Here is a 22,471-nt window from a genome sequence, read left to right as displayed (position 1 = left end):
AGACGCCCTACTGCACACACAGCGTGAACAAACCACTCACACAAGGGACCAGCTAAATTAAACACATAATGTATTAAACATGATATCTGTGTCAGCATCACAGTCACATATTCTGTGGTCAGAGGAAATTGATCTCAGATCAGTTTGCTGGGAAAACACAGCACACCTTTAACGTACATTCCGAGTAAATCTTATCAGATCTTCTAATTAGAAAGAGATTATTACAGAGCGCCGACTTAAAACAGGTATTATGGTGTGTTTGTCACTCACCTATTCTTTAAAATCTGTTCAACACTCCCAAGCCATACTTAAGTATTCTTTCAGATGAACACTGTTAACATAGATGCTCTCGTAAAATGCTGCAAAACGAGAAAGAAGAGTAGCGCATAGGCTACCTAAGGTGAAGGGTAAACCAAAGCAGGTAGGAAGCTGTCACTGTGTTATGCAGAAAATATGTGTATGGCTCCATTTAAACAGCATCTAACATCAAACTGTCAGACTTTGTTAGATGAATGGACCCACAGTGAATCCAATTCAGTTTTTTTATTTATAAAGCGCTTTTCACAATGTTTCAACGTTTCATTGTTTCAATGAATCCAAGCACACACATTGTCAAAAAACTGTTGCTAAGTGTCAGTTTCAACGAAACAAAAATCCCTTTCTGAAACAATGCAGCATTCTTATTATTATTCTTATATTGCCGTCATTCTCAGAAAGGTGCTGTGAGAAATCTATTGACAGAAATTCAATATAATATAATATAATAGTATTCATATAAATACTACTGTATGTCTTCAGAGGTGAATATAGACCTTACATAATGAAGTGTTGTTTTTATTACCTTAGAATGAGCGATTTCTATCTACATACAAAGCGGGTCCACTTGAATAGAATTGGCCTGTGTCAGCCGCCGTATTGCTTCGAAAGGAAGGTGTGGGGTGGATGGAGCCGTCAGTTGCAATTCACAACCTCAAAATTCCATACACACGTCACAGTTTTAAAATAAAAAATTGCGACTAGATGGCTAGCAAGCTAGTTATGTCTTTTTGCTTATGTGTTTATCTTTAGCATCTCGATCTGCCCAACTTTGGCTCAATAAATGCCATGGCTTTAGTATGTGACTTCCTGTTTGTCCAACACATGGCAGAGAAGGGGACTAAAATAACATTGTCGCAGTTAGGTTTCTCACAGGGAAAAACGTATATCTCAGAGAATGTAAAGACAAAGCAAAACGTGCTAATTGTGATTCTTGAAAAATAGACATTATTTGTACAAATATAGATGTTTTTGTTTTATCCATATAGCAACACTCACATCTAAAAAACAAAAGCAATAATCCTGCATCTGAATATAATCTATAATACTCAAGCTACAGACTTTTGCTTCTCTAACACAGGCACAGATGCAGAACTGTAATCTTGGCTGGCCATTGAGATGACTTCAAACCCTACAATCTTCCGGCCCCATAATTAGAAGCACAAGACGCTGGTTTGACGTACTCTAGCTTGATTTAGAAGAGAGAGATCGACACAATGGGGCTGTCTTCAAAGCTACTGTAATGCATTGCAGCACAGAAGAAGAAGTATAAGGATGTATTTTAAAAGCAAAATGTAATTATATTTCCTACATTCTGCTGAGTCACCCCATTATCCTGCTTGTCCAGTACATTTTGTTTCATGCTTAGATGTTTTTGAAAAGGCCTTGGGAAGTTTCTTGGGGACTTTTTAAATTCCCTCTTTGCCTTTGAAAATAGCGGTTTTCTTATCTTAGCAGAATAGATACTATACAAATGCTGTTGATTTATAATAATGGCCTGTTTTATTAGCAAGAAAGAAACATACGTTTTATGCTAGAAACAACCAGCAGCGGGCTAGTTTCATATTTTTCTGTTTCTGCATAATGTCATGCAATCCAGCCGTCATTGCATTGACCAAGAGACTTCAAATGTGTCCTATGGAAATAGTGGCAGCCATGGTACTTTTATGCCTCACCTTCTCTATTTCTTCTCATCTTCCCATTTCCCGTCTCAGCCCTCCAACACACAGTCAAAGCCTACTAATGCTAATGTATTAATAGTGCAGTTATTCAAAGAGCCAAAGACGAGACTGCAAATTCTACCCTGACTCTTGTGATGGAATGACACCCTGAACAAATAAAATAACAAGAAAGAACAACATCTCAAGTTGGCTTACATTCTTCCTCTTGGATCTCGTGGATGCTTGGGCTAATACAAACCAAATGATGTGGAATGAATGAGAGTGGATCATTTACGCATGTTTGGCAGCCATTCAACCACCCGAGCCTTGTGTTCAAGCTGAATATGCAGATTTGTAACAAAATATGATTAGGTCTTTTTAAAATAATTACTTAAAAGAGTAGTGCTTCCTAAAATAAACGTCTGCCCTTATTAATTCACCCTTATGTCGTTCCATACATTCCAGAAGAATTTATTTATTTCATGGAACAGAAAATAAATATTTCGCAGAATGCTGACTCTGCTCTTGTTGGAGCTTGTATGGAAAAGAGCCATTCTTCCGAACTTTTCCTATAAATTTTTCCTTTTGTTGTGTGCAGAGGAAAAATATGTCTATAATACGTTTAATTCAAATAAGATGGGTAAATAAAATCATATTGTTTATTTTTGGGTGATCCAGTCCTTTGAGTATTGCTACTGTATATAGGCACATAGGGTGTATTTTCTTAATGAATGATTTGCATACTTCACCCAAAAATGAAAATTCTGTCATCATTTACTCACCTTCGAGTGGTTCCAAATGTGTAAACATTTCTTTGTTCTGATGAACACAGAGAAAGATATTTGGAATGATGACTACATCCAAACAGATCTCAACACCCATTGGCTACCATAGTAGGAAAAAGTACTTGGACATTTAAAAAATGTATGACATCAAACAGTTCTTGGGCACTTTTGACAGCTATTGATCCTTTCCTACTATGGTAGTCAATGGGTGTTGAGATCTGTTTGGTGAAGCATTATCCCAAACATTATCCTGAAGGGGTGTCCTGACTAAGGATTTACATAGTAGAATCAGAATTGTCACGTCTTGCCTAAAGTCGATTGATAGTCGAATCAGACATGCGTGTGTGTTTGTGAGTGTGTGTGAGCGTGCGCCATGCATGTGGGGACGACACCAGGTGGTTAGGGTACAGTGCAAAGTGCAGTGATAGCCCTGTCATGCATAAGGCGTGGGAAATGTCCTATTCTGCAATTCAACTGTGCTGAAATGGTGGGATTATAACACCTAGTCCTATTAAGTGAATCTCAAATATATTTCTCCGTGTTCATCAGAACAAAGAAATGTATACACATTTGGAATAACTTGAATGTGAGTAAATGATAACAGAATTTCAATCTTAGGGCGAAGTATACCTTTAAGACTAGAGTTTAAGGGGTTGGCTCTGAAGTAGATAGCTTTGTATAATTACGAGCATGACAAGACATGATGGGGAAGATCTGGTAGCTCTATAGATCTGTGTTTCCTTTGATCACAGACACTATGACTCTATACTACAAATCCCAGAACTCATTCCAACAGCGACTGACAGACAAGCCAAACACCAGGCATGCCAAGCACCAAACATTAGTAAAAATCACTAAATGGACGATTTACTTTTACTGCAGCTACTGAGTGTTTTATTGGGGTTTATATAATATAGAAAGATTATTGATATTTGCGATGATTTTTGGAAAACTATTTTCAACAAATATACATAGCCTTTTTATAGCAGTAAAACTTCCTCAAACAAAAGCACTGCTCTCAAATCAGCTCTTTGCTCCCGAGGTCCAATTAACATTTTTAGACAGCAACAGGGGAACTGACCCTAGGTCAGCACACCCCTGCACAGTTGTGGCGCTACTGCGCAATAAATCCTCCTGTCTTCAGCTCAAACCCTTATGTACACCATCTAACCAGTATTTAACAAAGGCCACAAGGCAACAGAAGTCAGGAAGAGAAATGCTATGGAAGGGTGGTGCTATTTTACAGACAATATCCCTAAAACAAATGAAAATCCCTTCTGAATCAAACTTCAATTACTGTCGCTCATCATATCCGTTTGAGTAATAACTGCCTTTGCAAAGTGAATACTGTTTATCAGTAGTTAGCATGAGGCGTTGATAAACAAGAACATAGTAGTTTCGGTGGAGTTGCGTGGCATAGCTTTGTGAAGATCTGTCATTTCTAAACTTTAATCACCGTCCTGAAAATTACAGTTGTGAAAGTCACTCCCTTGCTTAAACAGCAGGCAGAAAATGACTCCTTCCGTGCAGTTCAGTTTCGCAACACGGCTCACATCTCTACTGCTTTTCATTAGCCAAAAGCAAGAAAAAAGATATGACCAGAGATTTGTTCATTTAATTCAATTTTACAATCTGTCTCTGACATTTTTTAAAAGTCTTAAGATAGACATTTGTAGAACATTGTGCGAGTTACTTTGGCCAAGCTTGTTCCTCGAAGTCATAAAACACCAGTTTACTGTTCAAGGTATAGTGAATTATAGTGAAAGTGAGACCAGTTTAGATATAAAGGTACATACTATATATTATGTTGTCTGACCACGATAAAGGAAAAATCTGATGCCTAAACAATGGTCTCGATAGCAGGCTAAACTTAAAGCATGTATATATGTTTATAAAATTTGATCTGGAAAATCCTCAAAGCCATTAAAGAAAGAGATATAACAATACAAAACAGAGCACTGTTCATACATCTCTCTCTCTCTATCTCTCTCAAAAAATATATATATAAAAATGAGCACATAAGCAAAAAAATTTAAACCATGACAGTTTTCCCTCACCTCAACTATGCAACATTTGCTGAGTTTCCTTTGATTTGTGGATCAAAAAACATGTTTTTCCCTTTACTTTCAGCCATAGAGATGAAAAATCAAAAGATGAACATTGAAAGGGTTCCAGTGTCAGAGCCCTCGGGTACAGAGGGTCTGCAGTTTCTGAAGTAAACAGTAGGCAACAAAGTAGGCCTTCCTGTCTGAAAGCAGAGTAGTGTGACTGATGGGGGGGGGGGGGTCATTAAAAAACACTGCAGATTTAGAGTGTCTGGTCAACATTACCCCTTTCAGCTCGCTCTGCACCACCTGGTCAATGTTTGGTGGCTAAGTGCTTCTTAAAGTGATTTTCAAATCCACTACAATAAATATCAACTAATTCAATTCTAAAGGGGACATTTGATGACTATTTTCCACAGGTTGGAATGATGCTTTAGGGTCTTCAAGGGATAATTCTGTCATGAATTATTACTCACCCTCAAGTTGTTCCAAACCTGTATAAATGTATTTGTTTGGTTGAACAAAAAGAGAGAGATTTGGAAGAATGTTAGCAACTGATAATTCTGCGGGGCACCATTAATTACCAATATTGTATTATTTATATTTTGAAGAATTTAGGAAAACAATCAGTTCTGGTATACGTTTGACAGCCTTTTAAATGATATGGAATGGTGCCCCAAAAATCATTGTTGCTAACATTCTTCCAAATATATTTCTTTGTGTTCAACAGAACAAACAAATGTACATAGATTAACTCAATTTGAGGTTGAGTAATTCCTGACAGATTTTTCATTTTTGGGTGAACTACCCCTATCATGGAATGTCTGTAACATACTTTGGCTAAAATTCCTTAATGTTTTATGTAAAAATACTTGAAAATACACCTTGTCAAACACAGCTCTGACTGTTCACCCTAGTAGTAGGATGCCATAAATGCTAAACGGCACTTATATATATTTTTTGTAGACAACTGTATCTGATAATACTAACAAATTATTTAAGTTAAACTCACTGAATTAAATCAAACATTTCTTCATATGAAATCGTATCATACGTAACCCATTAAACTGGTAAACACATAGCTAATACATCTCGTTCTGGCCATTGTGGATGAGAGATTGCCCCAAGTGCCCATGAAGAGAGAACGTGCTATGCGCTCACGCATTAATCCACATTCCTCACACTGCAGGTTCAAAGTGCAAACTCGCTGATCATGTTCGGAACGGCCTGGGATTTGAGGGAGTCTTGAAAGGTTGACGGCCCGAGACATTGCCACCCCCCTACAAAATCTGACAACTCTCCATTCCAGAAACATCAACCGCAAACTCTCTGTCATTTAATGTTGTGCAATGCATATAAAGAACAAACCTCAGAGCTGAAAAATCTGTCTTTTTTTATTATGCTAGGTTATTGTGTCTTGCTAGTTTTTCTTAAAACATTACAGTTATATTTGTCTGCCGGGACACTGGACTCCCTCCAGTTTCTAAGACTCTTACTAAAACACTTTGATATTATCTGACATGTTCGAGCAGCGCATTTTTACACACCACTTGAGAGGATGAGAATGCACTGCATGTATGAAACATGCTGACGTCTATTGTTAACAGCTCATAAACATTTGCATTACTAATGGAGAACTTCATAAATATATAAAAATTTGATCATGGATTCTGAGAAGTTTAAACACTTACCCAAATATAAAACCCCCAGAAATGATTATTTTTCCTAAACTTGGATTTTGCAACTTTATAAACTATGTCTGGAATAAGCAGAGCCCACAAAAAAGGCGAAAAGAAAAGATGTCCTGATGTTAACCTCTGCAAAAATGCACATTTAACCAACGGAGAGCCTGTGTTTTAACATATAAGTGGGGCACGGATGAAGTTCCCTGTTATTACTGTCAAAGAAACATGTCTTTTATTCCATTCACTGCAGTAAAGCTTGCATTCTCCTTCAAGGGCCAACAATAACTGTTAGCTTCTTGTGCATTGAGCCAGAGTCCGAGTGTGCAGCCCTGTGATGATTTGGAAAGTGCACAAGGACAAATTTAAGAGGTGTATGAAAGAAACCGTTAAGACTAGAACGGAATAAAACGTTAAAGGACAGCATGTGTTTTTTCCTCCAGTGCATCGACTACATTTCCTGTGCCACCTCGTATATAAAAACTGCTTTGTGAGGAAACAACAAATCAGAAGTTAAGAAATGCTGCACTGTCATAAGGGATTATTTATAAGAGTATTTTAGGACCCACTGCACTGGAAAGAGAAAACAGACCAACAAGCACCAATAAAAAATCTAACTGCATTATTGGAAACCAGTGTCAACCACACCTAACTTCAGCCTAGCTGAATTACCAATAAATAGTGTGAGATGCTATGTTTATATAGATGATCAGTTGCCCCATCAAACCTCTTTCCAAGGAAGCCCACTCAGCCAGCGGTAACTGTGAAGGGGTTTGAGCCTGGGAAAGAGTTTCCAGGCTGAGTCAGTCAGAAGTGTAGCGCTACTGTAAAACAAGACATGATTGTAATAGCTCCCACATTACACTGACGTGCCCTCATGCTACTGCTAATGATTCCAATGCGCTTGCTACTGTGCACGTGTTGACATGCTGATACATTAGCAAAGACTTCTCCCTCTGGGGATAATGAGCTTGTCAAGATCGTGCAAAACTAGTCTGCTTTCCTGCAGCTCGGTCTCACGGTACTACCCAATGTGGTGTCAAAACTTCAGCAAAAACAAGTGTTGAGAGTTTTGAGATCAAAGATGACAATACTAAATTGATTCCTTGTTGAAAATGTATTATTTACATTGAACACAAGTTACTATCACTACTTACACTATTGTCATTTTAAACCTGTGTGATTTTCTTTCTTTTGCAAAACAAGATATTTTGAAAAGGGTTGGTGATTAAAATGGTTGGTCCCCATTCACTGCTATTGTATGAACACAAAACCAATGCAAGAAAATGGGGACCAACGGTTTTCTGTTACCAACATTTTTCAAAATATCTTCTTTTGTGTTCAAGGTCCTATGCAATTGTTGAATTAATTTTCTCTCTGGGTGTCGAACCCATGACCTTGCCATCGCAATGCTCTGCCAGTTGAGTTTCACTTGACCCCATTGTCTACAACCACAACTAAAGCAAATCAACCTTAGTTTATTTATACAAAAAGTGCAAATTCTCAAACAAAAATATATTTTTGGAATCCTTCGGTGATAAGAAAGGATACCAGAACGAAGCCACGTCTCTAAGGTCTATAATACACACAGTCCATCATCTCCTCAAGCGTCTAATTCAAATAAAGTGCTTCTAGAGCAACAACCATACGGTTAGTGCTTTCAAGTGTCTTTTTATTTCTCGTTGGCAGTAGGGTCCTTTAGAAAGGTCCTTATAAAAAGTCTTAGCTATTCAAGTCCCTTCCAGATCCAAGAAGGTAAACAAACTCCAGAGCTATCAGACAAACTCTAGTTTGCCCCGTCCGCTGTATTTTCCCCAGTTGACCAATGACAGAATTCTCTGACTGCTAAGGTCAGACTGCCGAGTCTTGTCGCAGGTCAGGCAGCAGTTCTCATGGCCTCCCACAGGAACCATGCACTCTAAGTCCAGCTTGGCCACGTGACCCTTGGAGAGGTGTTGGCCGTGGAAGCTGTAGTGAAGGCGGGAGAGCATCTCTCGATGCTGTTGCTTCAGCCTGCGATTTTCGCTGCGGAGCATGCGCAGCGCCAACATGATGAGAAGCATCAAGATAAGGCCACCAGCGATTGGCACGGTGATGACGGCGGCACGGAACCAAACCTCCTTGGAGGAGGGGATTTCCTGTAGTCGTGCAATCACATGACGGCTGCCGTCGGTTTTTCTGTCTGAATAAGAACAGAGAATGTTGGGTTTTTATGTAGACATTATAGACAGCACGGAGAGACTCCTTGCATCACAGTAGTTTTATTTACCAAACACAAATGTAAAGGAGATTCTGGGGAGTCATGTTCAGTTCAGTTCAGTTACGGATTATTGAAGTTTCTAATGCGACGTAAATCACGCAGCAGTTAGATCTTAATGTTATTTCTAGTGTTATAACATTTTGTTACCTTGTTTGGTAACTTGTAGATGAAACAACTGGTTGATCAATACAGGTTTTTTGCAAAACTCCAGATAGACTAATATAAATGATTTATTTCAAATGAGACTCCAAAAGGGGAAAGCAGATTAAGAAATGTGTGAACTGGATTAAATGAATTCATACGTATTAGCCACTAAACCAATATGAATGGCGAACAATTGTGAACTTTCTGCACTATCCATTAACAAGGTTATTGATTGCTTATATCAGGTGGTTGTTTTGAAGCAGATCATCTTAAAATAAAGATTTATCGGTCACTAGCACTAAATAAACAAAGACTCTTTATTTGGATAAAACATTCGCATACCATGACTTTCTACTCTGGAGTGTGTGAGATCTTGCAGGCCTCTGTAGTTACACATATCTTCATGGCAACACTGCAGTGTGGCTGGGCCATGCATGGTATCATAGGTTGACTCTGGATGGCAAATGTTTCCAGAGTTCAGCACAGGGTCGTAACAACCGTGAGAGAGAGGAGACTTGGTGCTCTGAGGGTCTAGGATGCGTGTGAAACAGGCGTTGAGCTCCGACTTGCACATGTAACCGGTAGCCACGCAATGGGGAGCATCGCAGTAACACCTTATTTCTCCTGTTAAAACAAATGAGAAGTTAAATTCTCGCCCAGTTTACTTTTATAGGAACAGTGAGAGTCACTACAGTGTTTACATACGACTGAAAACAACCAACCCATGTTAAGAATGAGTTTATATAATTTATCATTTTAATGTTCTTTGAGGCAAGGCAAGGCAAGTTTATTTATATAGCACATGTCATACACAATGGTAATTCAAAGTGCTTTACATAGAAGAAATTAAAAATATACATTTGATAGAACAGTGAAGAAATAAGAAAGATAAACTGTAACCAGTTACGAATAAAAAATCTAATAAAATACAGTTTAGAATAGAAACTAAATAAAATAAAGTACAGCACAAACAGTTGGGCGGTCAGGGGCACAGTGCACATTCATTAAATGCAAAGTTAAACAGATGTGTTTTGAGTAGGGATGGGCGATACCAATTTTTTTCTTTCCGATCCGATACCAAGTACTTTCAAGACAAGTATCGTCGATATCGATACCGATACCGATACTAGAATGAAATGTTTTTATGTGAGGGATTTTATATAGTTTTTTGATAGCCATCATCATTCATATTAAATAAAACTGCAATGGACATTTTTTTTACATTTATTAAAAAATACTGAACATTATTAATTAAATAAACAAAGATAACACTGTAGGCTATATAACAAATTCACGTCACACAGACTTTTTTCTTCCCTTTATGTTTTTGAGATGAAACAATTAAATGTTGACATTCTCCTCTTCATGGGTTAGATTATGATTATGATCTCCAGATTATGCTTCTTTTTCTTTCAGTCATGACCGCAGCCACGCACTCTTTAACTTCGCGTCACACGTGCTTGCTTGCCTTAAACAGAGTGAGCGAACAGAACACTGTCTTGACAAGCGGAGATACAACGGAAGAAGTAGTTCCCATTGCAGTTCCTATTTAAGTAAATATTTCAAGAATATATGGCGTACTACTGTTATTAAAGTATCACAAAATCACAACAAAAAAAAAACAGATAGGATCGATACTTCTAATTGAGAATCGATCTTTTTGATACAACGCTAGTATCGAAAGTATCGATACTTTAGGATCGATCCGCCCATCCCTAGTTTTGAGTCTGGATTTGAATGTGACTACTGTGGCAGCACATCTGATCTCTTCTGGAAGCTGGTTCCAGCTGCGGCTCACATAATAGCTAAATGCAGACTCTCATTGCTTAGAGTGAACCCTTGGTATTTCTAGCTGATGATCCTGTTGTTCTTTTGGGTCTGTATTCAATGAGCATATCTGCAATGTATTGAGGTCCTAGGCCATTGAACGATTTATATACCAGTAATAAAACTTTTAAATCTATTCTATATGTAACTGGTAGCCAGTTTAAAGACCTGAGGACTGGTGTGATATGAATAAATGCTTTCAGAATTTAAAAGACTTATTTTTGCTGTAAACCATGCTTTAGAAATACAATTAAATGACAAATTAGGTCAAAGAACTTCTGATCGTATGTTACAAGAGTCAATACAGAGAGTAAAACAATAACACAGCAGAATACTGACGTATTCAACATGTATACATTTCTGGGGCTTCTTGTAACTACGCTGTTAGTTTGTTATAATAGTCATCATTGATTCATTTTAACTTACGTGTATACGTTTCTGTATTATGAGACACTCACCTTTCGTGAGGAGAACAGCCATCGCGCACAGCTCGAGCTGAAGCCAAATGGAAACGAGACTGCTGTGCCGCTCCATACTAGATGTATCCGTTTCACACTCCCATCGACACGGAATTCACACCCGATATGACCGTGCTACTGTCCGAAAGTTTGCCCGACGCGCACTGTTCAGTTCTGGCGTTGGATTTTGGGATGGAAACGTCACATCGTGTCTCGGTCCCCGCGGCTCTCGAAGACTTTCAGATAGCTATCTCTGACGTGCAGTTTTTGAATAAAGATAAAAATCCAGCATTATGCAAAATCCATTTCTTTTCGTGTGCACGCGAGAGTCTCACGCGGACAATAACGTACGTATACACTTCGCTTGAAGAGTTGAGAATGAGTCCAGCTCCTCCTATTAGAGTCAATGGGCCAGTGGGGCTTGTCCACTGACATACATAAAGTTGCGACGACTGCCTCACCATGTGACCGTAGGCGGATGATACGTCTCTTGTTCTGGTAGAATATGTTCAGTTATAGAAAATAATATAAAACTAAGAAATACTGAAATCAAGTTAAATGCCATGACAAAAACAATTACATAAGCTCTGATTTAATGGTTGCAACAGGAATATTCTGTTTTAACGAGAACTGTAAATGTTTTGGTTGTTGGGATATTATAGCGGATAGGAAGTAAAAGAATATCATTAACGGATTAAGACACAGCCTATAGGAATTTAGGTAGCCAAGAAATAAATATCGAAAATCCTGAAAAAACACTGCATGTCTTCCGGTCTTGTTTTCCATGGAGTTTTACGTGTATAACAAATGTATCATGTAAAAAAACATTGATTCATTAGCATATTTCCGCACAGACTACGTATCAATGCTTTTAACACCTCTTCATAAATATAATTTCGGCTCTTTTCTTCTTTTAATTACCACAAACTTAGTTAAATTTTTGGTTAGATTCATTACATATAGGCCTACTTTTGTAACGAGCTTTTTTAAGAGCCGCAAATCAAATGGTATTTTAACCGAAACAATTGTCCCAATAACCTACCCTACCACGACAAACGTACGTCATTATTATTAATTCTAAAGACATTTAAAAATGATACAATGTCTAGAGTCTAGACACATTGGCCAGTCTTTTCCTCGAACTGTCAATATCCAAACTCAACCACAAGAGGGCGGACACACACAAACTACCAGTTTATTTAATGACGTTATTAAACCAGCCAAAAAGAAACATGTGGCAAACATATTGTGGTAAATGTTTTATTTCCTCTAACTTGTAGAAACCATATACAAAGCAACATACCCATCTCTAATCAGAGAGTGAACTCCATTTACACAGTCTAAATCATTTCAATTGGTCTACGTTTAAACCCCACATTGGAAGGCAGTGAGGGTAGAGAGGACAACAAGAGCAGAAACTATGAATGATACTGCAAACATCGAAGAGGAATCACTGTATCTGCAATATTTTTTTCATCCTCGTAAAAAACTAATTGACCGGTTGACTAAAAGCTTACGGACTTCTTAAAGTCTGGATCACGTTATTTTGTGTAAAAGCTGAGAAAGGAAAGGTTCTCCTAACATGTCCCTGCAAGTCTGCGTGACAGCCCAATCCTCAGTCCTTGAAGAATGCAATTCTGATGTGCAACAAGTGATTCCTCTCACTGCATCTTCCTTTAAACATGGGCAACCAGGGAATGGCTAAACTCAAGTCCATGTACAGCCAAGTAAATACAAACAAACCAAAATAATAACAAAAAAACAGTCAGACAGTGAAACCAGAAATCAGAGGCAGACAGTGAAAAACCCTATAACCATGGGCCACCAACTCAGAAAATGTGTCTATCACATCAGAAGCTTTTAAGTGCCTACTATTAATTCAAAAAAGCTTGGCACCCAATTTGCTTCTTTAGGTGAGATTGGTTGTATAATAGACCCTTGGTGCGACAAAATGTTTTAATCCATAAACAAGCATAATCTTATGAAAAAGCAGCACATGAATCACAAGAGCCAATACATGATTCCTCACTTGTCACTCAGGGTTGGAGAATATTTCTCTGAATGTATCGCCAGTAGATTTGAGAATGGTAAAGTGATGTACATTAAAGGATATTCAAATTTATCTACGGCCTCAGGGCTTCATGTTGGCTGGATAAGCACTTTTGTCAGCTCATCTTTTCTCGGTCCCATATCATACAATGCAGCCTGTAGCTGAACTGCAATTGTGAGGGCTCGGGCCAAGAGCAGGGGTCCAAACAGCCAATTGCTGGACTTGTTTGGAGAGAGACTGTCATAAGCATTAGACAGGTCTCTCAAACCATGAAGGAATTTTGATTCTTCAGTTTGTCAAGTTCTTTAATCTGTTGTCGCAAAAACAGAATCCTGTGTGAAGAAAAATACTGACAATCAGCTTCATGAAATGTTATTTCATTTTAATTGTACATGTCAGTTAAGCAGATTGATTAATAATTAGTATTTCACGACCTTTGCTCTCTCAAAGTGGCCTGGATTTCACACACTCGCACTAAAGAGCGAAGATTTTTCATCTCAGTGCAGATCTCTGACATATAGAGGGTTCCCATGTTGTGGATATCCTCACGCAACCGTGACACCTTAGTAACAAAAAAGTGAGATTAAGCAGAGATGAAACCCAGATTAATAATCGTAACCAGATCGACTATTGTACTGTGCATAAAAATATGAAACGGCAAAAGATATAAAAAAAAACATGCTTGCACCTGCTTCTCTACATGTTCCGAAGGCCAGCCTTGAACATGCTTGATGAGATTTTCATCAAAGTGCAATGCTAGAGAAGGGGTGAAAGTGCTTTGGGTTCGAGAGGTGGTGCTTAATGAAGGAATGCTGATGGCTGAATTGCCATTAGAGCCAGACAAACTCTCTTGACTGCTGTAAAAACAAAAGAAACGGCACCAATATATCATCTCTCCCTCACATATCATATCTTTATTTGCTTTACAAGTGCAGACTAAAATGCACTTCCTCAGTGAACCAGTAGATGGCGCACTAACACAAAATCTGGTATGTTGCTGCCAATGTTTAAGTTCATAAGAAACAAAGTGGTCATTTAATACTATGTTAAGACATTTTAAACCTTAAAAGACAGCCGTACATTTGCCTCTGAAGACGGGGATCACTAAATTCCAAGTTTTTTTCAGAGTTTGTGGACTGCTGGGCTGTTGATCCTGGTCTCTGGTTTGATGCACTAACCTGAAAAAAAGAACAACAGTTTACATCTAAGCTAAGAGGCACCAAATAAAAACACCAACACAGAATAAATTAACAGCTTTCATATAACTGAGTGAAGCTTGGTGCAATGAAGTATAAAATAAGTAGCATTTATTGTAAGGAAACAGCACTTTCTCTCAAAAATGTATAAAAAAAATGTATCACTAGGAAAACAATAATGGAATTTTTGGCTTGACCAACAGATAACAATTGCTTGCCATCAAACAAGGCCAAGGTGTATACTCTTAAAGTCCAAGTGAAATTTAACATTACAATGCCTATTTTTTCATGAAATATTGCAGAGTTTATTGTAAATAGTTTGTTAATGTGTGCCCTCATAATCTTTAGTTAAAATCTAAAAATGCACTTCCGTCCTGTGATGACAATTTAATCTAAGATATCGTATGTTAGGTAATGACTATTCATTTAAGATACCATATGTTAGATGGCTTGTGCAGAGAATCCATTTAATCCTCCCCTTCAACTATCAATTTCATTCCAAAATGCAACGGCTGTTTTTATACATCCAATCAAATCGCAAAGAAAGATGAAAGCCAAAGCCACTATTTTTCTCATTCAAAATTTCACTCGGAAATGCATCAAAATACGCAAGAAATTTCAGGTTCACAGGTACTTTAATAGAAAAGCTCACAGCACTAACCTTTGGTTGTGAAGAGAGTGATGCAGAGCTGTGCAGGGGTTTCGAAGCATTGGTCTGAGGTGTGCTGACTCTAGGAGACACATATGACCTCGGCGAAGAAGCATCTGATGCTAATGACATTGGAGACTGTCCGGACTGTTGTGCTGTTTATTAGCGAAATGGTGAGAAAAATGCACTGATCACATGTATGCAGTATTACTGTGCAATATAACAACCTACCCCAGGCAGATAAACAATATACTTTTGGCAATGTCTTATTTCTATACTATTGTGCAATTTGCCAAAACTACAAAAGTGACCTAAACATTATGTGTGCATTAGTTGAACTGCAGCACAACATCAGTTAGCAGAGGTGTGGAGGGGGGACTGGACTTCAGCCATACCTTGTGTGGACAGCTGAGCAGCTTGGGAAAGCAGAGTAGTGACGTTGAAAGCAGACGGTCCAGCAGTGAGAAGTTTATGAAGCATAGACTGTAAGGAAGCTTGTGTGACAGCAGCTGTGAGAACTTGGAAGAACACAAAGATAGAAAAGATACACACACACACACACACACACAGTCAATGAGGTCAGACAAACTGAAAGCAGTGTCAGGTTAACATCAAGCAACTGTTTTAGCTTACTGTACATTTTTAAAAGATAAAACATATGTTGCAAACAGTAAATATCAAGGTTTTGGGATATTCCATTATGTTGTGTTCTGAAGTTTAAGAAATTAAGACATATACAGTTAGATCCATAAATATTTGGACAGAAGCACATTTTGTATCAAAGTGTATTCGAGTTAGTTTTATAATGTATATTTTCATAAAGTGCACAATCTCAGCTTTATTTAGAGTGTATTCACATCTAGATTAGCCAAAGGCTTTAGGAATTACAGCAGTTTAATATGAAGCTCACCCCTTTTTCAAGGGTCCTAAAGTAATTGGACAGTTGAATCAGAAGCTGTTTTATTAACATGGATGGGCTTTTCCTTGCATAATTTCTTCATAAATGAAGCATGTTAAAGGTCTGGAGTTGATTCTACGTGTGGTGTTTGTATTTGGAAGCTGTTGATGTGAACCCACATCATGGGGTTCTGGAAGATCTCCATACGAGTGAAACCGACCATAGTTAGATTGAAAAAACACAACAAATCCATCAGAAAGATGCCAGGAACATTAAGAGCAGCCAAATCAACAATTTAGTACATTCTGAGAAAAATACAACTGAGCTCATCAACTAATATATCCTGGGCGTATGAGAAAAGTGGTGGATGATGTTATCCTCTCCATGATAAAGAAAAACACCTTCACAACACCCAGACTAGTGAAGAATTAATCCTGATGCTTCGGTCTGCTGTTACATCACCAAAATAAAACAGTGACCCAGTGCCGGAGGAAGTCATGCATGGAAATAGAATCAAACTGCCTGACCACTATTTAACTGAATATATTGTCTTCATCTCTTATTCTTTTCAGTCTTATGCTGGCTGATATTAATTTGATCTCTCCAATGCTTTAGAGTTTATTCTGCTATTTTAGAAGTCTAATCTACCCATCCTATCTAGGGATGCACCGAATATTCGGCCACCGAAAGGGCATTTTCGGTTTCGGCCCGTAAGACCTTTATCATCGAAACAATACGGCCGAAATGATGTGATGACGCAAACAGAATCCGCGACCTGCACGTGCTTGTCTGAAGCGACAAGTCTGCGGTGTGGGCGTATTTCAGTAAATCTCGTATATACTCTTATAGAGTGTTCACACCAAACGCTGTAAATCGCGTGTAGTTGGACGCTTGAACACTGAGTTTACTCGCATCATTCGCGCGTGAAATTCGCTTCATTACAGACGCGAATTTGCGTTATGGGAGGGGCTTCTGCCGCTCGCTCACGGCCCTACTAGAGCAAGCTCCTGATTGGTTAATGCGGCGCGAATTTTCGCCAAAGTTCAGATTTTTCAACTGGCGCGAATCACATCAATCGTATTGCAAGTAGGTCATCGCGGACCCCGCGTGCAGACGGAGAAGCGCAAAGTGCAGGAGAAGGAAATCAGAGTGGAGAAAAAAAACACTCGTCCCTCGTCTGGTTCAGAGAGACGTGCACCCTCGCTGTCTGATATGTTCAGTGAAATCCTGCAAGAAGATGCCTCAAATAATAGGTAGTCTATTCTGTTCTTATGCTTCTATATATGTGACTATAAGATTGTAGCCATATTTCTGCTAGATATATATTTATTTGAAAAAGTTTATATATGCACTGGCCCAATTTAAATACACTAACTCAAATCTTTCTAAAATGTCAGGCAGATGACAAGGTCAACCGCTCAATAGCTTGATGGTTATCTGTCTGAAGTCCATTTAAGTTTGAATTTTATTTTATACTGTGCATTGTTGCTAAATAAATATTTGCATAATTTGTAATTGATTTATTCTTTGAAACTTTAATATTAATTTAGGCAATTGCAATGCCTTGATTTTAGTAAAGTTAGTACAAGGTCATAGCCATAAATGCCATGGTACTAATAATTGGCATAATTTATTTCAGTGTTTCGGTTTTCGGGCCCTGGGTTTCCTCTTTTTCGGCCAAGAATTTTAATTTCGGTGCATCCCTAATTCTATCCTTGAGGCATTTGCACCTTATTAACCCTCTGTGTTTTCCTTATATTCTCTTTAATGAATTGATTGACAAACATTGACATATTTGCCTTTAGGAGATTGTTCTTCACTTGTCTGGATGTTGTGAATGTGTTTTGGAGAGGATAATGTCATCATCCACCACATTGATCTCATATGGGATATTTTTATTTATATTTCTGATATTGATATATTTTGGTTTGCTGAGCTCAGAGTTGTGTTTTTTTTCTCAGAATGTATCAAATTGTTGATTTGGCCGCTTTGAATGTTCCTGGCATCTTTCTGATGTATTTGTGGTGTTTTTGCAATCTAACTATGATCTGTTTCACTCGCATGGAGATCTCCCTGAACCCCAATGATGAGCAACAGCTCCCAAATGCAAACACCACACGTAGAATTAACTCCAGACCTTTACCATGCTTCATTTATGAAAAAATTAAAGGAGAAAGGAAAAGCCCATCCCTTAAAAAAAAGCTTTGATTCAACTGCCCAATTACCTTTGGTCCCTTGAGAAAGGGGATCAAAGGGATAAATACACTAAATAAAACAGAGTGTGCACTTTGACAATATACATTATAAAACTTTAATTCAAAAACATTTTGATAGACAGCTTAAATAACAAAAACTGTGCTTCTGTCCAAATATTTATGGCCCAAACTGTATATTAGATATGGTGAGTAAATGATGAGAGATGTTTTTAGGGGTGAATTATTCCTTTAAATTTGATTTGTCATATAAATCATGTAAAATCTCATGTGTCCTCTAGCTTTTAAAAGATAACCCCACAGTTCTAATGGCATGCCTTTATGAGCATATCTCATTTGGTTCAGAGACTTCAGAGACAGCAACAGCGACATTTTAAAGGACAGAAAAGCTTTTTGCATTCAGTTATAGTAATTTGTCTTGTTTATAGAAATTGCTAAAACTTTATGAAACGGGAAAACCCTCTCTATAGTAATTTTTGACCGGAATAATTTATACATTTGAAGTTCTACGAGAGTTTTAGTAAACGATATAATATCCAATACAGTAATTAAAAATTGTTTTATGTTTATAAGTTATTTGCCAGAATACACTGTAATTAGGTCCAGACTACATGCTATAAGTTTTTTGTTGATAAATAAAATATTTTGCAGATCTATACATTCAAAACAGTATAAAAGCAATTCATTCAGAATAAACTAGGCTTGGATATCCTCACCTTCATTAATTTTGCTCATGTCCACATTGCCGTGATTCATCTGCAGGGTGGCCTGTAATGCAGGCAGCAGCTGTCGGAGGAGTGCTGGGTCCTGGAGGAGAGTAGAGGCTGAGGCCTGCAGGGCAGGAGATACAGGCACATTCGAGGACGAGGAGCTGGATGTGCTGGAGGGGTTTACGGGCAAAGGCTGGGAGTAAGAAGAGTTTGATAACGGCTTTTCCGCTAGAGTAGATTCTGATGAATAGGATTGTGAGAAATCACACAACGAGTGTTAAAATCACTTGACTAAAACAGTCCTAAATGTAAACTTTAACCTGCCTTTTTTTATAAAACTCATATCACTTGAAGGATCCCCAAAGAATGTGGTTCTGAAGATTTCATGCTTACTTGCACTACTGAGGGCACTTGTGGAACTGGCCTGCATCGCCTCTTGTCTGTAATCTCTGTCTTTGGGAAAGCTGTTGACGACAGTCTTAACACCATCTCTCTGCTTCTGTTCTCTGTGTAAATGCAATGTTTGGGGTCAAGGATGTTTGGGGTCCAAGTCAAGCAGAGAATCAGAGTCAGTTAGCAAATATGCCAAACATTTCACCTCTCCAGCCATTCTTTAGGTTTTTCCCACTGAGAGACCTCTGTCCTACAGTTATAGTAGTACTTCTTCCCAGAGGAACTGATATGCTCCGACCAATCATCTGCTGGGTCACGCGGCTGCAACAAACAGGAAACCTTTACGTTTATAAACAGGAACAGATCTTCCAGGATATACACCTTATTTTCATTAAAGAGGGCTTTAAACAGGAATGATTGTATCATAGACAATCCAGCAACTAATAGATTTTAAACCTACCTTTTCTGAAGTTCTGTTGGGATTCGGGTGAGAACTGGAGATATGATGAGAGTTTTCTTGTGGAGAAGAACTGACACCTGAAAAATAATAAGTTTAGCAAACAGATGATCAAAGTTTATTAAGCTTAATTTAATTTTCTAAAGCGAATCAGACTTCTGCACTGCTTATTAACACACTGGGCTGTTGGTCTATAGGCATAAATTGACAGTCCTGTGGCTGTACTGTGGAAACATGGCATCATGACAAGATGAGCTGCACTTTCCAATGAATTCCTAATTATATGACCAGCAAGACACTACACAAATTCTTAGGCCTCATGTTTTTACTCCTATTTCTGCTCAGATTAAATAAAGTATAATCACAACCGTGTATTTTCAGAACACATTACAATAACCACTGCTTTTCGAAGATCTGCAAACCAACACATAAAATGCCATTACAACATTACGCATTGGTTTTGTTTTGTTTGAGAAGCTAGGGGCCTCTGACTTGTCAAGATTAAAAGATAAACATAACGGTGCACCTGCTGTAGCCTCATGATTGTGGTAATTACAGGAAGAAGAAGAAGGTGAAGGAAGCACAAGTCGTATCATATTTTCCGCATGAACATTAAAACCATTTATAATGATAAAGCATTGAACATTTTTTATTATTTCTCAAACCAAACAGGCTTTGTATATTGTATTTCTGTCCAAAATGTTCGACCTGAAAGTGAATACTAACACAATAGTTTTGGTTTTAGTTTGGTAATAGTTTTTGCTGATTTGCTCTGTCAGGGATGCAAAACATGTTTGAAAACAAAACAACAATGATCCAAATACAGATCTGAACATATTTGAACCGATTTAATGTAACATGAGTGCATCAGTTACACCCATTCAGCCTTTGCACATTTCAGTGCTAGTCTGTGATAAATGTGTTTTATGATTTTAATGTATTCCAACAAATGTCAAAATGTAACTTTTAGTGTGAAGTCTTTCAATGCAGCATATAGTCAAAATTGATGCAATACTTGCAAAAGTCAGTATGCCCTTTAATAAAATCAGTTCAAGCAAATGACAGTCAAAATATGAATTATGACAATTGAGGTACTATCTAGAATGTCCAAAAGAATGACAATAGAAGTATTATCCTAACATACATGTCAACTAATTATCTCCTCAACTGATACTGGTTTATGTTTATTCATTCATGTACGACTTTGGGATTTTGATGAATTAAGTTCAACCTGAACCTCCCCTTTCACGCACTCTTACCGCTTTCTCTTTCACGTGGCCGATGATGGTGGAGTGCTTTTGTTTGGCTGTGTCCTGTGACATCACTCTGCTTGTTGTCTGGACTGTCTGACCGCCGCAGCATTTTAGTTGGTGGTGTGGAGTCTGATGAGTCTCGCATCTTCTCATGGCGATGATCATTTGCTGAGTGACTCTTTGATTGATATTTGACAGGCTGCAAAATACAATCTGAGTTAAGAAATACAAACTAGACAGTAACCTACGGCCACTATGCAGATGTAAAATGCCATAATGTTATTTTAGAAATAGTTCAGCGGCAAATAATGTAAACTTTGTGCTTTTGACTTCAAATGGGATGTTGACAAACCAAAACTAGTCAGGGAACCTGATGGTTTTTACCTTCATGTTTGTAAAGCTTACAAAGTCAATACACAATGTTTGGTATGTGTTGACAGCTTTTGATACTGGTGGTATTGTGTCTTAAATTATAACGTTTTACTTGTGCAAAAATGTAGCCAACTACGAAATAAGCTATCAAGCTAAATGTATATATAATGTAAAGCCACGATACCCCCTGGGCACATTATTTCACTTAAAATCGAGCTATAAGGAAATATTTACCCGTTACAGCTATTTCGAAGTAAACGTTAGCTAGCAGGAACTAGGCCTATGAGCACTAGTGGTAAGCTACCGAAGTGCTACAGCCGGCGTATACCCTTCTGACACAACGTCGTCTTCTCACTCAAAGATGCAGCAACTGTTAATGATAAAATACTTCACCGTGTACCTGGTAGGCTTGAGGATCTCTTCGATCATTGCACCTGTAAAAGACAGAAAAGTTAATGCAGTCCGAATTGCGCTCCGGCTAACTAGCTAAAATGCTAACGTAGTAGCTACAACTCAACAAAAACAACTTGCAACCAAACTAAGAGGTGCGCGTTAACTTCTTAAAAACATTCTCAGACATTTAATATGCGGTTCCTTTAGGCCTTTAAAGATGAACGGACAAGTGCGAGATGGAGGTAAATGAATGTTTACCCATCATTGAGTCTGGATGGATTCGTTGCATGCATTACCATTAATGCTGCAGGGATGTGGAAAAGTGTTACTACTCGAGCAGTTCAGCTGAACTACCGCAATTTTACAGATTACTGTCGACGAAAACACAGTTATATCTGTAAAAGTAGCTCTGCTGCAGTGCTGCTTCGCTATTCGGGAAAAAGCTGACGGTCCATCGCTTCGTTTTGCTCGCGACTGCGCCCTACAAGTGCACGAGCAAAGTGCTCGTGACCCGCACGTGCACGAGCTGCAGAGCCTGAGAACGCTAAACAAGTGCACGCGGCTGGATGCGCGCTGTGTTTTCTATGCGGCATTCAAAATTACACGTTGATGTCTACAAATTTAGGTGACACATTTGGTCATCAGAATCCGTGTTTATTTTTTTGTTTAAAAATGAAGTGTCAGGATAGATTTGTCGATAGTTCATGTTT

General features: G+C 38.2%; 3 protein-coding genes across 11 annotated transcripts in view; 1 reads left to right on the top strand and 2 right to left on the bottom strand.

Moving 5' to 3' along the window:
* Positions 1 to 7,592: 7,592 nt before the first annotated feature.
* Positions 7,593 to 11,674, bottom strand: bambib (BMP and activin membrane-bound inhibitor homolog b). The gene is made up of 3 exons (XM_079453534.1): positions 11,178 to 11,674; positions 9,235 to 9,516; positions 7,593 to 8,670 (listed from the first exon to the last, which is right to left on the bottom strand). The coding sequence occupies exons 1-3, from the start codon at positions 11,251 to 11,253 to the stop codon at positions 8,264 to 8,266; spliced, it is 765 nt and encodes a 254-aa protein (XP_079309660.1). The 5' UTR covers positions 11,254 to 11,674; the 3' UTR covers positions 7,593 to 8,263.
* Positions 11,675 to 12,358: 684 nt separating this feature from the next.
* wacb (WW domain containing adaptor with coiled-coil b) lies at positions 12,359 to 22,315 on the bottom strand. Of its 8 annotated transcripts, none has more exons than XM_079452604.1 (13): positions 22,020 to 22,315; positions 21,769 to 21,802; positions 21,003 to 21,195; positions 19,747 to 19,823; positions 19,492 to 19,607; positions 19,287 to 19,399; positions 18,900 to 19,133; positions 15,468 to 15,590; positions 15,085 to 15,227; positions 14,308 to 14,405; positions 13,916 to 14,084; positions 13,662 to 13,789; positions 12,359 to 13,559 (listed from the first exon to the last, which is right to left on the bottom strand). In XM_079452604.1, the coding sequence occupies exons 1-13, from the start codon at positions 22,058 to 22,060 to the stop codon at positions 13,490 to 13,492; spliced, it is 1,539 nt and encodes a 512-aa protein (XP_079308730.1). In that variant the 5' UTR covers positions 22,061 to 22,315; the 3' UTR covers positions 12,359 to 13,489. The 8 variants fall into 8 exon arrangements, with proteins under 8 accessions (XP_079308730.1, XP_079308734.1, XP_079308732.1 ...); XM_079452608.1 differs by having other exon boundaries at positions 12,412 to 13,559; positions 21,603 to 21,802; positions 22,058 to 22,284; XM_079452606.1 differs by having other exon boundaries at positions 12,412 to 13,559; positions 22,058 to 22,284.
* The window catches only part of mpp7b (MAGUK p55 scaffold protein 7b), a 42,454-nt gene continuing 42,257 nt past the window's right edge, over positions 22,275 to 22,471 (top strand). Inside the window, exon 1 of one of the 2 annotated variants that reach the window (XM_079452602.1) lies at positions 22,275 to 22,386. The gene's annotated coding sequence lies outside the window, so the exon portion shown is untranslated. The remainder of the gene's footprint in view (positions 22,387 to 22,471) is intronic. The other variant, XM_079452603.1, reaches the window with a different exon arrangement.

The sequence above is a fragment of the Barbatula barbatula genome, assembly GCF_947034865.1.
Source record: "Barbatula barbatula genome assembly, chromosome: 3".
NCBI classification, from domain to species: Eukaryota; Metazoa; Chordata; class Actinopteri; order Cypriniformes; family Nemacheilidae; genus Barbatula; species Barbatula barbatula.
The sequence above is the reverse complement of the archived record's forward strand: the minus strand, read 5'-3'. Positions and strand labels throughout refer to the sequence as shown.

Coding starts and splice junctions, on each gene's coding strand:
- bambib (XM_079453534.1), bottom strand. CDS start 11,253: ATGGAGCGGCACAGCAGTCTCGTTTCCATTTGGCTTCAGCTCGAGCTG. Junction 9,517..11,177: donor GGCTGTTCTCCTCACGAAAG/GTGAGTGTCTCA, acceptor TTGTTTTAACAG/GAGAAATAAGGTGTTACTGC. Junction 8,671..9,234: donor CTCCAGAGTAGAAAGTCATG/GTATGCGAATGT, acceptor GTTCTTATTCAG/ACAGAAAAACCGACGGCAGC.
- wacb (XM_079452604.1), bottom strand. CDS start 22,060: ATGGTAATGCATGCAACGAATCCATCCAGACTCAATGATGG. Junction 19,608..19,746: donor CCAACAGAACTTCAGAAAAG/GTAGGTTTAAAA, acceptor TGTTTGTTGCAG/CCGCGTGACCCAGCAGATGA. Junction 15,591..18,899: donor CATGAGCAAAATTAATGAAG/GTGAGGATATCC, acceptor TGTTCTTCCAAG/TTCTCACAGCTGCTGTCACA.